The sequence below is a fragment of the Laccaria bicolor genome, genomic scaffold (genome assembly GCF_000143565.1).
Source record: "Laccaria bicolor S238N-H82 LACBIscaffold_14 genomic scaffold, whole genome shotgun sequence".
Classification (NCBI taxonomy): domain Eukaryota; kingdom Fungi; phylum Basidiomycota; class Agaricomycetes; order Agaricales; family Hydnangiaceae; genus Laccaria; species Laccaria bicolor.
Genome location: NW_001889885.1, coordinates 757180 through 771061, shown reverse-complemented (window position 1 = coordinate 771061; position 13882 = coordinate 757180). Strand labels below are relative to the sequence as shown.

The following is a 13882-nucleotide window of genomic DNA, read 5'->3' as shown; positions in this document are numbered from 1 at the left end:
TCAGAGTCGTTGAAGCCTCGAGGCATTACTTTCACCGCAGAATCATGATAAAAGATCCACGGTACTCTCCTGAACAACAACCACCACCACTCCCCAACTACCGTAGCATGCAAAGTCTCCTGCGGCCTTGTCCTCCCCCGCTTACAACTTTAATTAACATTCAAACAAAGGTAACAACACGCGTCGTCAGGGGTGCTTGATGAATGGAGTATGTAGTGCAAGGTGATTGTTGTGGGCCGACTTTTGTTTATCGGCAGAAACGGTGCGTTTCGGCGATGGATACGTGAAAGGTATGTCCTGTTATGTCCTATCTACGCATTCTCGTAAATTCTTCACGTCCTTCAGAGATTCTTAAACTCGAAGTGGAGGGCGCTGTCGATCCATTGGAGCGAACCTGGGAGAGCGCTCAGCGGAGGGATTTGGCCTTGTGAGATTGGGCTAAAGAAGGGCGTTTCCCAAGCGTTTCCCTGAGTCGATCAGGCTCAGAAATAGGTGTGCCAGGGTTATCACTGATATCGCCTGCACGTGATGCCCTTACAATGGTGCAAACGTGTCTGAAATTTTCGCTGTCCAGTCCTTCCCTTGCCAAACGGAAATCTTTGCAATGGCCATCTCGCATTTCTCAGAGGCAGTTCAGCCGGGCGGTGACGAGAGAATTGCGGCCATTCGATGCTGTGCCGCGCATCACGCGCGACAACTCCATTCGGACTGTCAGCTTACCCACAGATGTATTGTCACGCTTGTCAGACTTATATACGGCTCTCACCCACCCCGCTTCAACCAATCTCACAATCCTCCTCCTCCCCACCATGATCAACAAACGCGTACAATTTGCTCCTACCAACATCGTCTATTCTCCTATCCCATCTACCCCTTCGCCATGTCGCTCCACATCATCCTTGCCTTCAAGCCCAGACATCCCCACACCGCCTCCCGAGTTAGAGTACTCAATGGGCGGCGGCTACCCGCGTTCTCCATACCCACGACAGAACGACGAGATCTACCCCGACCAAATTGATCCCAAAAGCATGCAGATCCACTTCCTGCTTGCCTACGCTCCTTACGCGGAGCCCGCTCTCGCCTACGACCTCACCCTTCACCCAGATTCGCTTAACGACCAGGTAGAATTCGCCACCTTCTACGAGCCTGCCACGCAGCCTCCAATGAGGAGCATCCTCATTATCTGCCCACAACTCAAGCAGTGGGACCCCATTGAGGTTACCGCTGCGCGCTCGAACGGCGAGTACGTTACGGTTGTCGACGTCCTCACTGCGATATACGACCACCTCCGCAGCGCAGTCAGCCATTCCGAATACGCGACCTGCACGGAGAGGCAAGCGGTAGACGCTGCGTGGCTCGCGCGGTGGATTAGGATCCAAGATGCTGAGCTTAGAGCGGCGGAGAAGATGAAGGGCGTGAAGCGGGTCGATTTTTTGTTAGGCCAGAATCGGTTCTTGGGTCTGTCGGGGACTTTGAGGGGCCCCGATATCTGGGAGCTCAATGTTTCGCGGTGAGGCGGATGCTTGAGCTGCCCGGTAACCGTCCTCGTGGTGTTGTTCGATCATGATCGTACTTCTTCCCCCCTTCGTCCCATGTTTTCGCCACCCAGCCAGCATTCCGGAGCCTTCATTATCATAACCCACCACGATCCTCTTCCTCGTGGCGTCATTTACTTTCTAACAGCACCGCCCTGACCACTTCTTGGAGGACACCTTCGGACCTCCCCCCGACGACTCCCGCATCTCGTGTCAATGGCGTTATTTATTTCGCAAAAGCAGAACCCTGACAAGACCTCGAAGGATGCCTTTCAATCTCACCCCCCTAGCACCACTTCTCATCATTGCGGCGTCGCTTTCTTCTCGGCAGCATCACCATGACAAGACCTCGAAGCACCACCTTCGAATCGCACGGTTTGAGCAAATCTTCAAACCGCACTCTGCGCCAGGCCACCCACACGGCGCAGCGTGTAATAAATATTGTCAGCAGCGCGATTAGCAGCCACTTCGTGGATGCTGTTTTTCCCTGCTCGTCGACACACTCAAAAGAACGGATACATTATTGGTTAATTTACCCCTCGCTTTCGGCCGATTTCCCTATAGACCATCTAGCCCTTCTAGCATAATTGTAATTGTAGTAGGATCGTAGAGTAGTGTAGTGTAAGTACCCAAATACCCTTTGCCCAACCTTTTGCCGATACCCTGTGACGTCTTGTGACGTCTCAAATCTCACTCAGTGCGGAAACCCTGTGCCGATAGATTGGTGAGCCTGGGAAAAACACCCTGTGAGATCTTCTTTCGTGGGATGAGATTTACTTAGATAAGCTTGTTGAACAGTAGAATTCAAGAGCGTCAACGTGTCGACTACTTTTTTTTAAAAAAGGTCAACCCGTCTTGTCCGAGTCCGTGTACTATTGAAGTGCCTGGCTCGGCGGAAGTACGCAATGGGAAATGCCGCAAAATGCTGTTGGGACTTAATTGGGACCACAAGGATACGTCGTTCTTCCTTCGCCTTGGGAACATGTGAACAAATCGAGATGGAAACGGTGGACTTGTTGGTTAAACCATGTGGATGGGCGCGTTCCTTGCCCGGTTCGTGAGTTATTGTTAGGCCCAGTAACGCCCACCCTCTCTCTATCATTATTTGGGCGCTACAATTCCGCGACCTTGGCTACGCAAACCCCATCTCTTTCAAGTAGTCTTTTTTTTTGTGGGGGAAAAATATCGGCTCCCCGGAGATTATTCTCGATTCCTCAAGCCATGATCCGCCAAGCCATTCTCATGGTTCAACTGGACCACGCGCTCACAAGGAAAGTTAAAAGAACTTGCTCAGCACCTGATCCCAACTGATCACGGGGGAACTTTGGTCATCACAACTGAGGATTCACCTCAGTTCAACTGTATTCTTATTTTAATGTAAGTGGAGTGCGGTGTGACCCGTAATTCGACCTCACGCGCACTCTCAGAAGTATGATGCGTGGAGAACCTCTGTGTTGGTTACGCGAGGGTGCCCCGTTTTCGGCCCCGCGTGGTTCTTATGCTCTTGTAGTCTACAGTTCGTTTGCTTACCCTCCTACGCGATCGTCTAATTTCCTGTTACATGTACAGTGAATGAGGATCTACCCCATTGAATCTCTCAACCCCGACATTTAAACTATGGGATACTTTGGGGTGCGCTGTCACGGTGTCAACTAACTCTTGAATAGTAAGCATATACAAGCACTCAGTGGGATCGATCTAAAACGTACACGCCGTAGTGTTATCTAGCACCACGCAGCGTTATCTTCGACTTACGCAGCTATCTACTAGCGTCCCACCGAGCGGTTTCTACAACACTCACTATCACGCGCATTCGTAAAGAGCATCGCCTGGCTGAGAAAGTGACACCTCTCGTAATAGTCGGGGCAGGTGATTGTGATTATGCTTGATTAGCGCTTGGACTCGGATTTACTATCAATGGCAAGTCGGGATATTAGTCTCCAAGCAACTGGCGACGCTGGTTTATTTCACAAACTGTTCTTGGAGCGGAGGTATCTACGAGCCCCAGAACGTTTATGGACTGGTCAACAAAAATTGGGGTATGAACTGGAGGTAACTTTATTACGAGTGAAAAAGACAGTTCAGTCCAGCTGCAATTATCTCTTGGCTGGATGAATTTTACTTCCACTGTACAGTACTTATTAAATACAGCCCGCACGGTGACCTTGACTTCTTCATTGGACCTTGATTTCCTGACAACCTTCATTAGAGATAAATGTTCATTGGAGGTAAATTAAAAGAGGAATTAGAAACTCGTCAAAGCCGTACCCGTATACAGGGTACGGGGATGTCGGCGGGATTTTTTAATAGAAGCTGCTAGATGTTGTACAGGTGCGACTATTTTGAGAACGGGAGAAAATCCCCGTCTGATTAGTTTGCAATGCCTTTTAGTAATTCACCCGAATCACCCCACTAAGGGCCAGGAAGTAAAAAAAGTTAATCAACTCCTGATTGATTGAGCCGGACGAGATGTCCGTGTACTAGGCACGAGTCATCGCCTCTTTCCCCACAATCATATCAATCCTGACTCCTATATCATTGACTGTTCTGTAAATTTTGATAACCAGAGCTAGATTTTTAGAGGTCAGTGAGTGCTATTGCCGCATTTGTCGTTGGCGAATTACAAGTTAGTATCTGACTACTAGAAGGGTTTAAGAAAATTGAAAAGAGGTAGTGGCCAGACACCACAGAACTTTCATATTTAATTTTTTCGTCCCCAAGCCAGTAGCGCGAGTTTGAAGAGACTTTGGAGCTGAGTTGACACGCAATCGACACGACGCCAAGCACTCTTTTTGACATGTGATTTGGTGTGACATCATGCCGTCGGAAAATTGGCGCTTACTTGTTTACACCTTTACACCACTTTTCATAAACAAAATTGGAGTTGCCCTCTTTGGTCCGAAAGGTGTGCGTGGACAAACTGACTAACTAACACACTCCAATCCCGCTCTCCGTCCACTTTCCGAACTGGGGAGGTGAATCATGTGGTCTCAGAGAAACGTTGCCAATTTGCTCTTTCTGTGAGTCTTATCTCTCTTATCCCTAGTACCACCCCGTCCATTCATAATTTCATTAAAGTGTTCCGCCTCCGAGCGACGAGTCAACCTGAGACACGAGGCTACGCACCTCAATTAAGGACGCGCAGCACCGCCCAGAATGAAGATAAGCGCTAAAATTTTTAAACCTGGAAAGCTGTGGCTTTTATCGGCAAGGCTGCGCCCGTGGCACGGCTTCTGAACAATCCTCTTAGGATGATGGTCTTCACCTTTCCCAGATCGCATTAAAAACTCTCACATTACAAACGTCCCAGCGTCTAGATCCCGTCTTTCCATCCGTTTCTTTCCGAAAATGCTGTTGAGCCCCTCTTGATGCTGTTAAGCAAGTTCTGGGCGTCTTTCTTATGGCGTTATCGCGCCTGAGAAGGCCGCTGAGTGTAAACGACACTTGCAAGGTCTTGTATTTGCAGTGCTTTTGGGAAACATCAGCACACTCACCAAGCGCAGCCGTCTCCATTCCGGAGTGCTGAACATCGTTTCTCCCTTCCTCTGCTCTTGTGCTACTGATGTATTCGCCATGAAGGTCGCATGGGCTCCACGTTCACAGCATTTCGGCTTGGGGTTTCCAGGTAATAGAAAAATTCGACAGGACGGTGACATAGTTACCTTCTTATCACATCCCGAAAAAGAAGACGGATTTAGGCTCCTCAGGGGTTTGTTTTTGCTAGGTGGGGCCGTACAGCCCACGTGAGTCATTTCCTTGACGCGATGTCTATATAACGCGTACAGTGGACGTGGAAACGATACTTCCCTACCTTCTTTCGAGCTTATTTATCGACATCCCAACTCTCTTGATAACACAATCTGTCTGACCCACCGCCATGCCAGGAAAACACGTCCGCTTCTCTCGAACCAACACGGTTCACTCCCCTCCCACACCTGCATTATCCTTCAACGAACTCTCTCCCGCCTCTACAGCGGCGGTATTAACGCCTCCCAACCCCTACCAATCCCTTCCGGGTCCGTCGCCATACATCGTCTCTTACTCCAACTCCAACAAACGAGCCTTGGCACCATATCCCTCCAAGTCGCCGGCCCGGGTGCACATCCATCAGTACCTTGAATTATCATCCGCTCCGGCCATCAATTATGATATCATGGATCACCCATCCTTTATTCATGATCGTCACCACCATCACATCTCCAGCCGCGTTTTCGCGGAACCAGCTTCAACTCCTCCGCTCAGGAAACTGAGGATCATCTCTGAACATTTGCCCTGGACTATCGGTGTCGCCGCGTCCAATGGCTCTTATGTGACTTTTGGAGATGTAATGGACAGCCTGTACCGTGCACTGCAGAAGAACATTACATCTGCGGAGTTTAGCTCGCTCAGTTCACATGATGGGCGCAGAGCTACTCAGGCATACGAGCAGCGATACCGCAGGCACCGCAGCAACCAAGCATACGATCAGGAGAAACGCGGAGGGATGAAGCGCGTTGATTTCCTCATGGGAAAGACGAAGTTCTGGGGATTGGCTACGACAAGCCATGGGTCAGACGTGTGGCGGCTCAGCGTTACATGACCTGCGAACCTCCCCTCGAGTTCTGGTTATCTTTACGATTCGAGGCACCTTGTTAGCACCGGTGAACGATCTCAAGTTTATGCACCTCCGGCTCCTCCTCCCTTCGCTCCGGCAATCTATCCCCAACCGTCCATCGGCGGTGGCGATCATTACCCATATGTATCGAAGGCTTCTTCTCGCTCTCGTCCATCTATGAAGAATCTTTTCTCTTCGCTTTTCTGCTGGATTCGACCCTGACCCAATGGATTTGACCTTGCGCGACGAATGTACCCCCCCGGGGACCTATACCCGCTAAGAGGCGCGCTATGTACCGCACATACGTGTCCTCTTTGGCATCTGACCTTGTTGTCTTTGGAAACGGTGCTGTTACGAGCACCGTCCCGTTACCATACCGCCAAATGTGTTATCATGCATTGTCGTGGTATGGACTTTTCGTTATTCTTATCATCTTATTCCTCTTCTTCCCCTTCGTCTTCCTCCACCTAGTCTTGTACAGTTAATACTGATCTGACATAGACAATTTCTATACGACTTACGACTCACGGCACCCTTATGAACAGTGTACAGTACACAGATACGACTCGATAGTACGTCGTGAGACTAGCCTCCCGCAGAATGCATAATTGAATAGGCTTTTTATAACCTCCTTGCAATCTTGAAGACCTTAAATTGTTACAAGTTCATGACTGGCATGAGTTTGCAATGAGTTTGCCTTCATTTTTTCGAGAGCTACGCTTAGTCGAGCTTACGCAACAAGTAAAAATCAGTGAAATACATAGTATTACTAGTAGAGGGCCAGGTTTTGCGAAAAAGGCTTTTTCATGTATTCTAAAGGCAAAACGTGATGTGACATCACACAATGCACAGACCAAGCGTGACACCACTGAACTATACTTGACCAATTTCCAACATCTTCCTCTCAACATGCCCACTCTTGCAGCCGCAAAGACCTCGAATGCTGGCTACTGTCCTTCGTATCTCCCAGTGGCCGTGATATTTGGAGGGACCTCAGGGATCGGCCAAGCTATAACTCAGACACTAGCCGAGTACCTCAAAGGCCGCGTTCACATCGTCATCGTTGCCCGCAACAAGGTAGCAGCAGACAACATCATCGCCAGTCTTCCCAAACCCGCTGATTCCGAAGCTGCTGGGTCCAAATACGAGTTCATGGCGTGTGACGTGACGCTGATGAAGGGTGTTCACGCCGCGTGCAGAGAGCTCTCGGAGAGACTGCCCAAGATCAACTTTCTTGTGCTATCTGCTGGTGTGTTTGCCTTCACTGGAAGGGAGGAAACGGAGGAAGGGATTGATAAGAAGATGGCTTCGAGGTATTATTCTCGGTGGGCCATAATCAATGGTCTTCTACCTTCCTTGCGCAAGGCGAAGGAGGCAGGAGAGGATGCTAGCGTCCTCTCCATTTTGGGCGCCGGTATGGGCCCGGAGGTCGATTTGAAGGATTTGGGTTTGAAGAAGGGGTATTTGAGGGGTATAGCGGGTTGAAGGCAATGACGCAGATGATCAGTTACAACGATCCTATGATTGCCGTCTGTTATTCCGTCTCTTTCCATCATATTTCACTGACAAAAAAGCTCTCAGGAATATGCCAAACGGGAACCAGAGATTGCCTTTACGCATATCTATCCTGGTACCGTAGATACTCCCGCCTTTCGTCCATCAAGCTGGCTCTTGACTATCCTGATGCTGCCTCTGCGCCCTATTCTCTGGCTTATCTCTACGAAGCCTGAAGACTGCGCTGAGTACATGCTATTTGCCCTGTTCAATGCCGAGAAGGGTATGAACCGTAGGAACGCGAAGGGTGACGATATCGGAAGCGAAGGCTTCCCTCAAGCAGCGGATGGCCAACAGCGCCTTTGGGATCACTCTGTACAGCTGACGACTGTATAAGAACGTGTTAGCCGCTACCTTCGTTTTATAAAGGTATGTTTCACGCATCAAATTGTCGTGGCGTTAACTTGCTTTTGCTTGTTGCAGATTTGTTTCGGGTTCTTTTGCGGCCTTATGAGAACTTGCTTACCACTATATCCTACTGCCTCTTTCGACTCTGTCTTTCTTTCTTTTCGTTTGCACCCATGTAATGTGTCGTATCCCTCAAGTGGACATGCTGTTGATTGATTTGCTGCAGATTTTTTGTGCTTCTATTGCGGGCTGGGACACAGAATGTCACTCCAAACTTTATTACCCGTATTTTTGGCGACAAAGTTTGTCATCTTATACTGACCTTTTTTCTATCGAGTTCTTTCGATCATTATACCCCAAAGGGAGTACCTATCCCAGGTATTTCCCAACCCCTCACACGTAGGCCTGAAAACTGAAACGTTTGGAAACCGCCCTCACAGGGGATGTCGGCAATCTGACGATTTTCCAAATCTCAGAGACATCCCAAGAGCAAATCTAACTCTGGCCGTTATTTCGATCGAACTGCTTCTCTTAGAATCACACATTGTTCCTAGGAATATCTCGCCGCCCGACATCAACGTGTAGAGACGCCAATACAGACACCTCGGCTGTATCCGCTATTGCTCTTCGCAGGTTTGAAATCGGACTGTTCCAGCGTCAAAGCTCGAGTGAAGGGCTGTCTATTGTCCTCATAGGATATTTCTTCATTCAGGTTCGGGCTATTCTTTTTTCAGCGTCATTTCTCAGAGAGTTCATTGAGAGTTGATTGAGAGTTCATACTTCTTGGGCTAGTAGACTTGGCCCAGTAAGCATTGTAAAAATCTATGAGGAATTTACTGGCCTAACACTTGACACTTGACATCTATGGTGCTTTTTTACATCGCTGGTGTTCTCAGGTTTCAACGGCGCGTCTAACTCAAGAACGCGTCAGTTCTATCGTCACGTGACAGTGCCTGACTCGCCGTGTGACGCGTCGCGGAAGGACGCGGCACATCAATAATTCTTTAAATTCATCATGCGACGTGCAGATTCTTTTCTCTGCATCCCTCAAAATGCCCACTCTTGCAGCCGCAAAGACCTCGAATGCTGGCTATTGTCCATCGTATCTCCCAGTGGCCGTGATATTCGGAGGAACCTCAGGGATCGGCCAAGCTATAACTGAGACACTAGCCGAGTACCTCAAAGGCCGCGTTCACATCGTCATTGTTGCCCGCAACAAGGCAGCGGCAGACGCCATCATTGGCAGTCTTCCTATACCCATAGCCTCTGACGCTGCTGGGTCCAGGTATGAGTTCATAGCGTGCGATGTGACGTTGATGAAGAACGTTCACGCCGCGTGCAGAGAGCTCTCGGAGAGATTGCCGAAGATCAACTTTCTAGTATTATCTGCCGGGGTGTTTGCTTTGACCGGAAGGGAGGAGACGCAAGAAGGGATCGATAAGAAGATGGCGTCGAGGTATTACTCGAGGTGGGCTATCATTCATGACCTTCTACCTTCTTTGCGCAAGGCCAAGGAGGCAGGAGAGGATGCTAGTGTCCTCTCCATTTTGGGCGCTGGCGTGGGCTGGGAAGTTGATGTGGAGGATTTGGGGTTGAAGAAGCGGTATACCGCGCTGAAGGCGATGATGCAGACGATCAGCTACAACGACTACATGATCGCCGTTCGTCGCTCTTTTTTTCTTTATCTCCAACTCGACTGAGAAATTACCTATAGGAATACGCTAAACGGGAACCAGAGATTGCATTTACGCATATATCTCCTGGTACTGTCGATACACCTGGCCTTTACCCCTCAAGCTGGCTTTTGACGATTTTGATGCTACCTTTGCGCCCATTGCTCTGGCTTATCTCGGCAAAGCCTCAAGATTGCGCAGAATATATGTTGTTTGCCCTTCTGAATGCCGAGAAGGGTATAAACCGTAGGAATGCAAAGGGCGACGACATTGGATCTTGGGGTTTTCCTCAGGCAGTGGATGGGCAACAACGTGTTTGGGACCATTCTGCGCAGTTGACGGGTGTATGAAAACCTACGTTGTGCGCTTAATTTTTACGCTCTCAGTCAACACGTTGTTGATAGCTTTTCACAGATGTTTTATATATATATATTTAGGTTGTCTGTAATGACTGTTACACACATTTTTCATGACCTCGTTTGTCCATTCTACATTGTCATCATGGCCAATTGCGTTCTCCTGACTGACCCCTTCCTGCTTAGTGCTGTCCTTTGTATTAGTATGGATTCCATTTTTATTGATGTTCTATCCACTGGCTTGGTACCCTCAAGGGAGTATCCGGGTCATCGCGCTGTATGAAAACGTCAACCCCGAAAAATCTCATCAAAATACATGTATACCCGATAATAGGGCAACTTATCTCCCTGGTCCCGATTCCCAACATGCCTGATTCCGAAGCTCGATGATCGAGCTGCTTGCACAGACGGATCACACCATCACATCTTCGGTTTCGGAAGAACGAACTCTCCGACACCGGCATGGGATAAGATTCAATTGAAAAGTCGTTGCTGCCTCACTCCAGGTCACTCCTGTGCGCAGCTCAACGCGAGACTTGGGCGTCAATTCGAACTAAGCGCCTTCACACGGCCGTCTGATGTTTTCCCCGGTTCTCCATCAAGGGTTGGTACTCGAACTGAGAGGGCTGAATAAGGTGCTTTTTTGCTCTCAATCTCACATCATATTACCATCATGACACCTCTACCAAGGCATCGGAACCCCACTCAAAAAACGACCATTCGACGTGGAGAACACTGCGTAATTATGCTTGTCGTGTTGTCACCCTTTGACATCACGACAGACTGAAAGCCAGCCACTGCCCTCTTGTCTCCATAATGCAACTAAGTACATACCCTCAACCCATGCCACCATAGATACCGACTTGTCGACAATGCCGATCCTCCTTGTACCCATTACTCAAGCGGCAGGTGGCAGTGTAGCGACTTACGACCATGGCAGGAAATGCCTGTGCTCCCGTCCCGTCCTGTGCTAGCGCTGGCTGTGGTGAGCAGAATACGCGTCATTGATTTGCAGGGTTAATAGGCTAATTAAGCTGAGTATATATAGCGGGAGACAAGAAGGCGGAGAAGACCATCCACAAGCTCTCCTAGTCCATCGTAAGTCACTTGCCAGTCAATTGAAGTCTACTTCAGCTTGCTCACCTTTCGGCAACAGAATCAGAATCAGAAACCGGAGATCAAAAACCGAAATCAGAAATTATGCGTATGTCAACGCCAGCGTCAGGGACGGACGCGAGAGCTGAACAGATGCGCGTTTCAGGTTCATACTGTGATGATTTTCAACAAAATTCTCGGTCTTTCCATCCTTATTCAAGCTCACAACGCGCGACACCCTCATCATCTACCAACCCAAATCCCTGGGCCTCTTCCATCCCACAACCTAACGCATTCAGGCCTCCGTCTCACACCCACAGACTTGCATTTGGCAGACCCCGCTGCAGCTCAGATACTCCTGTCCCTACCGAAAGCCTAATCGTGCCACCTCCCCTTCCACGATCACGATCCATCCCACTGCCGCCTCTCTCTGCTATTGAGGCGGAGATCAACCCGATACTCGTCACTGGGATCGAGTATAACATCAGAGCACCTACCTCCTTTGCCGAATGTCCTTCGCGACGACACAGTTCGCGAGGACGGGACGCGTGGAGGTATGAGGCTGCCGCTCATCCGCCCGTTGCGTCGTTGACTATATTCCTCGACTTCGACCCGCACCGACCTATCGTCGTCTTCCCCGCGAACAGGCATGATACCGTCATCACGGTATCTCATGTTCTGGATGCTGTGAATCAGAGGGTGAGTATGGTGGCGGAGGAGCTGAGGGAGGCGTATAATGCGGGATACGCGGTGCAGCTTTTGAGGAGGGAGGTGTGGTGGGTTGGACTGATGCCGAGTTCCGGTGAGAGGGATGTTTGGGTTTTGAGGACGATGTGATTGAGGGTTGGTGGGCGGTCTCGTGTGTTCGAGGCTGCTGCGTTCTCCAAGATGGCTGCGCCGTCTCTGGTATAATTTATTCAGACTATTTATTTTAGGGAATTTTGGGGAATTGGGGGCGCTAGTCGCCTAAAGGTTTTTCTTTGCATTGCATTCGGCATATATACCACTCACACCCACTGCATCCATATTTATCTATAATTTATTCTTGACGACGCTGATGACAATGAACGTTTTGACATGAAAAAAAATGATTCTTGTGATACACCTAAGCGTCTTATTTTAGGAGGGGGAAAATGTTGCATTGAGAGGAGAACACATCAAGCCTCGGTTTGATGCACACTTCATCCTAGAATCACTTCCTGGCTCGCCGCGTGCAGACTACGGTTGAAGTCAACAACGGATACCCTCTCTTGACCGATACTATGTATGTTATAAGTGATTTTACAGGCGAGCTCAGGCTCTCCGAGTCCTGAGCTGTCGCATCACGGTGACATCCGAGTATTCCCTCAGCAAGGCCTCACGCGCAACAACATGAAGTATGACTCATGAGTAGCAGGCCGCAGGTCCGAGGTGACGCTGTCCCTGACGCGAGGTGCGAGAAGCCCGAGGGCAAGTGCTTCGCGAGCCTATCTAACACGGATCTTGATATCACGTATAGCTGCACCGCCACCAGTGGGAAGACTTGGGGAAAACCCTCCTCTCCGGCGAATTAAGTACCTCCAGAGAAAGAATCGGTTTCTAAGGGCCGAGAAGCACCCTCTACGTGCTAGGTCTAAGATGCGCGATTTGCTGAGCAAATATAAACGTAGGGTCTTGCCAGTGGAGTGAATTGGGAGTGAAGAGATGCGAAGCGCGAGACGCAAAAAAAGGTGTATTTTTGGTACGTGGTACAATGGGGAATTCCCAAAGGATAGTGCGCGAGTCTCGATTTCGCTCAACGTGCGGGGCGCGAGCAAGGCGCGAGACGGATCTTGATCTCACGGGGGATATAAATAGCTGGCACCGCAATTTGCTTCCGTCCCGCGTCCTGTCCTGTGCACACGCTGGCTGTGGTGAACAGGGTAAGCGTAACTGATTTGCGGGGTTAATACATAGGTTAATTAAGCTGGGTTTTTGGAAGTATATATAGTGGAAGACAGAATGACGGATAGGACCATCCGCGAGCTCCTCCATCGTAAGTCATTTGCCAGTCAACCAATTGAAGTCTATTCCTTGCTCACCTTTCTGCAACAGAATCAGGATCAGAATCAGAAACCAAAATCAGAAATCAGAAATCGGGAATCAAAAATTATGCGTATGTCAATGCCAGCCAGTGTCAGGGACGGACGCGAGAGCTGAAAGGATGCGCGTTTCAGGTTCATACTACCGTGACGAGTCTCAACAAAATTCTCGGTCTTTCCATCCTTACTCGAGCTCACAACGCACGACATCCTCATCCTCACATTCATCTACTCCAAGCTTAATCGTGCCACCTCCCCTTCCACGATCACAATGCATCCCACTGCCGCCCCTTTCCACTATCGAGGTGGAAATTAACCCGATACTCGTCGCTGGGATCGAGTATAACATTAGAGAACCCACCTCCTTCGCCGAATGTCCTTCGCGACGACACAGTTCGCGAGGGATGGACGCGTGGAGGTATGAAGCTGCCGTTCATCCGCCCGTTGCGTCGTTGACTATATTCCTCGACTTTGACCCGCACCGACCTATCGTCGTCTTTCCCGCGAACAGGTATGATTCCGTCATCGCGGTATCCCATGTTTTGGATGCTGTGAATCGGAGGGTGGGTATGATTGCAGAGGAGCTGGGGGAGGCGTATAATGCGGGATATACGGTGCAGCGTTTGAGAAGGGAGGTGTGGTGGGTTGGGTTGGTGCCGAGTTTGGG

At 49.6% G+C, this 13882-nt stretch overlaps 11 protein-coding genes across 11 annotated transcripts in view; all 11 read left to right on the top strand.

Annotated features, from left to right (window-relative positions):
* Positions 1-44: 44 nt before the first annotated feature.
* On the top strand, positions 45-200 carry LACBIDRAFT_298650 (uncharacterized protein; the record flags this gene model as incomplete). The annotated part of the gene is made up of 1 exon (XM_001881942.1): positions 45-200. One exon carries the CDS (start codon positions 45-47, stop codon positions 198-200), a length of 156 nt encoding a protein of 51 aa, XP_001881977.1.
* A 609-nt stretch (positions 201-809) lies between these two features.
* LACBIDRAFT_298649 (uncharacterized protein) lies at positions 810-1514 on the top strand (the record flags this gene model as incomplete). The annotated part of the gene is made up of 1 exon (XM_001881941.1): positions 810-1514. One exon carries the CDS (start codon positions 810-812, stop codon positions 1512-1514), a length of 705 nt encoding a protein of 234 aa, XP_001881976.1.
* Positions 1515-1800: 286 nt separating this feature from the next.
* LACBIDRAFT_298648 (uncharacterized protein) lies at positions 1801-2180 on the top strand (the record flags this gene model as incomplete). Its single annotated transcript, XM_001881940.1, has 1 exon — positions 1801-2180. One exon carries the CDS (start codon positions 1801-1803, stop codon positions 1993-1995), a length of 195 nt encoding a protein of 64 aa, XP_001881975.1. The 3' UTR covers positions 1996-2180.
* Positions 2181-2562: 382 nt separating this feature from the next.
* Positions 2563-3723, top strand: LACBIDRAFT_327944 (uncharacterized protein; the record flags this gene model as incomplete). Its single annotated transcript, XM_001881939.1, has 4 exons — positions 2563-2592; positions 2770-2912; positions 3429-3574; positions 3671-3723. The coding sequence occupies 4 exons, from the start codon at positions 2563-2565 to the stop codon at positions 3721-3723; spliced, it is 372 nt and encodes a 123-aa protein (XP_001881974.1).
* A 1689-nt stretch (positions 3724-5412) lies between these two features.
* LACBIDRAFT_298647 (uncharacterized protein) lies at positions 5413-6114 on the top strand (the record flags this gene model as incomplete). Its single annotated transcript, XM_001881938.1, has 1 exon — positions 5413-6114. One exon carries the CDS (start codon positions 5413-5415, stop codon positions 6112-6114), a length of 702 nt encoding a protein of 233 aa, XP_001881973.1.
* A 264-nt stretch (positions 6115-6378) lies between these two features.
* Positions 6379-6721, top strand: LACBIDRAFT_298646 (uncharacterized protein; the record flags this gene model as incomplete). Its single annotated transcript, XM_001881937.1, has 1 exon — positions 6379-6721. One exon carries the CDS (start codon positions 6379-6381, stop codon positions 6598-6600), a length of 222 nt encoding a protein of 73 aa, XP_001881972.1. The 3' UTR covers positions 6601-6721.
* Positions 6722-7038: 317 nt separating this feature from the next.
* LACBIDRAFT_298645 (uncharacterized protein) lies at positions 7039-7614 on the top strand (the record flags this gene model as incomplete). Its single annotated transcript, XM_001881936.1, has 1 exon — positions 7039-7614. One exon carries the CDS (start codon positions 7039-7041, stop codon positions 7612-7614), a length of 576 nt encoding a protein of 191 aa, XP_001881971.1.
* Positions 7615-7649: 35 nt separating this feature from the next.
* LACBIDRAFT_298644 (uncharacterized protein) lies at positions 7650-8019 on the top strand (the record flags this gene model as incomplete). Its single annotated transcript, XM_001881935.1, has 2 exons — positions 7650-7658; positions 7711-8019. 2 exons carry the CDS (start codon positions 7650-7652, stop codon positions 8017-8019), a joined length of 318 nt encoding a protein of 105 aa, XP_001881970.1.
* A 1064-nt stretch (positions 8020-9083) lies between these two features.
* Positions 9084-10054, top strand: LACBIDRAFT_327942 (uncharacterized protein; the record flags this gene model as incomplete). Its single annotated transcript, XM_001881934.1, has 2 exons — positions 9084-9692; positions 9746-10054. The coding sequence occupies 2 exons, from the start codon at positions 9084-9086 to the stop codon at positions 10052-10054; spliced, it is 918 nt and encodes a 305-aa protein (XP_001881969.1).
* Positions 10055-11260: 1206 nt separating this feature from the next.
* Positions 11261-12530, top strand: LACBIDRAFT_327941 (uncharacterized protein; the record flags this gene model as incomplete). Its single annotated transcript, XM_001881933.1, has 3 exons — positions 11261-11854; positions 12346-12419; positions 12443-12530. The coding sequence occupies 3 exons, from the start codon at positions 11261-11263 to the stop codon at positions 12528-12530; spliced, it is 756 nt and encodes a 251-aa protein (XP_001881968.1).
* A 357-nt stretch (positions 12531-12887) lies between these two features.
* LACBIDRAFT_327940 (uncharacterized protein) overlaps positions 12888-13882 on the top strand; it is a gene marked incomplete at both ends in the record, with an annotated part of 2047 nt that continues 1052 nt past the window's right edge. Inside the window, 3 exons of the mRNA XM_001881932.1 lie at positions 12888-13056; positions 13125-13169; positions 13351-13850. Of these exons, the coding sequence (XP_001881967.1) occupies positions 12888-13056; positions 13125-13169; positions 13351-13850 (714 nt within the window). The remainder of the gene's footprint in view (positions 13057-13124; positions 13170-13350; positions 13851-13882) is intronic.